The following is a 1,509-nucleotide window of genomic DNA, read 5'->3' on the forward strand; positions in this document are numbered from 1 at the left end:
TCATCCCACTGCGTGGTATGACTCACCCCTGAGTGCGTGGGTCATCCCACTGCGTGGTATGACTCACCCCTGAGTGCGTGGGTCATCCCACTGCGTGGTATGACTCACCCCTGAGTGCGTGGGTCATCCCACTGCGTGGTATGACTCACCCCTGAGTGCGTGGGTCATCCCACTGCGTGGTATGACTCACCCCTGAGTGCGTGGGTCATCCCACTGCGTGGTATGACTCACCCCTGAGTGCGTGGGTCATCCCACTGCGTGGTTCTGTTGCGATGGTTCACGAAGTACACGCGTCCGTTGTCCGACCGCCGCTCCCAGCCCTGTCATACATAACCGTATTATTGACGTGCTCTGATACTAATAATTCTAATACTTCTACCACTACGTATATTTTGTATAATATACTTCACAACCGTATTATTGACTTATTCTAATACTGATAATTCTACTGCTTCTACCATCAAACACTGCATAATACCTATACTTCTTGACCGTATTATTGGCTTATTCTAATACTGATAATTCTACTGCTTCTACCATCATATACTGGATAATATTCTTCATAACCGTATTATTAATACAGCATAATATGTTAATACCGATATTTACATTATCTATATAGGGGTTGAGAAACCGACTATGCTTGATAAAGCAATATTCTCGTGAACATTTTACGAGATCAACTTTAAAAGGAAGAGCTAAACTCGCAAAATAGAGAGGTTACTCGTCGTGGTGAATGCCTTGAGAGTAACACTCTACCGTAGGTTGATTCAGACTTGTTTTAGGTTAATATTAATTCCTTTAAAGTTAATTATAACCACTTGAATGTTAATATTGATCCCTTTGAGGGGTACGTATTTTATTCCCAATGAGGGTTATTTTGACCCATCCAAAAGGCAATTTTGAGCCTACAAAATAATTTCGAAATCAATTCCAAAATTACCTAAGAAAGGGTAATTTTTATTCGAACTCTCCACTTTGCGAGTAATTTTATTCCCATCAAGGTTAGTTATAACCTGCATCATAGGTTAATTTCAGCCCCTTCAGAGGCTAAAAAATAGCAACAGGACCTACCAGAGGGAGAGGTCCAAGTGGATCGGGACCTACCAGCGGGAGAGGTCCTAGTGGATCAGGACCTACCAGCAGGAGAGGTCCTAGTGGATCAGGACCTACCAGCAGGAGAGGTCCTAGTGGGTCAGGACCTACCAGCAGGAGAGGTCCTAGTGGATCAGGACCTACCAGCAGGAGAGATCCTAGTGGGTCAGGACCTACCAGAGGGAGAGGTCCAAGTGGATCAGGACCTACCAGCAGGAGAGGTCCTAGTGGGTCAGGACCTACCAGCGGGAGAGGTCCAAGTGGATCAGGACCTACCAGCAGGAGAGGTCCTAGTGGGTCAGGACCTACCAGCGGGAGAGGTCCAAGTGGATCAGGACCTACCAGCAGGAGAGGTCCTAGTGGGTCAGGACCTACCAGCGGGAGAGGTCCAAGTGGATCAGGACCTACCAGCAG

At 46.7% G+C, this 1,509-nt stretch overlaps 1 protein-coding gene across 1 annotated transcript in view; it reads right to left on the bottom strand.

The window, feature by feature from the left end:
• The window catches only part of LOC108674621 (E3 ubiquitin-protein ligase Su(dx)), a gene marked incomplete at its 5' end in the record, with an annotated part of 12,784 nt that extends 12,464 nt beyond the window's left edge, over window positions 1-320 (bottom strand). The window contains 1 exon segment of the mRNA XM_047881399.1: window positions 232-320. Within this exon segment, the coding sequence (XP_047737355.1) occupies window positions 232-320 (89 nt within the window).
• Between the last annotated feature and the right edge of the window lie 1,189 nt (window positions 321-1,509).

This window comes from Hyalella azteca, unplaced genomic scaffold (assembly GCF_000764305.2).
Source record: "Hyalella azteca isolate HAZT.00-mixed unplaced genomic scaffold, Hazt_2.0.2 contig7830, whole genome shotgun sequence".
Classification (NCBI taxonomy): Eukaryota; Metazoa; Arthropoda; class Malacostraca; order Amphipoda; family Hyalellidae; genus Hyalella; species Hyalella azteca.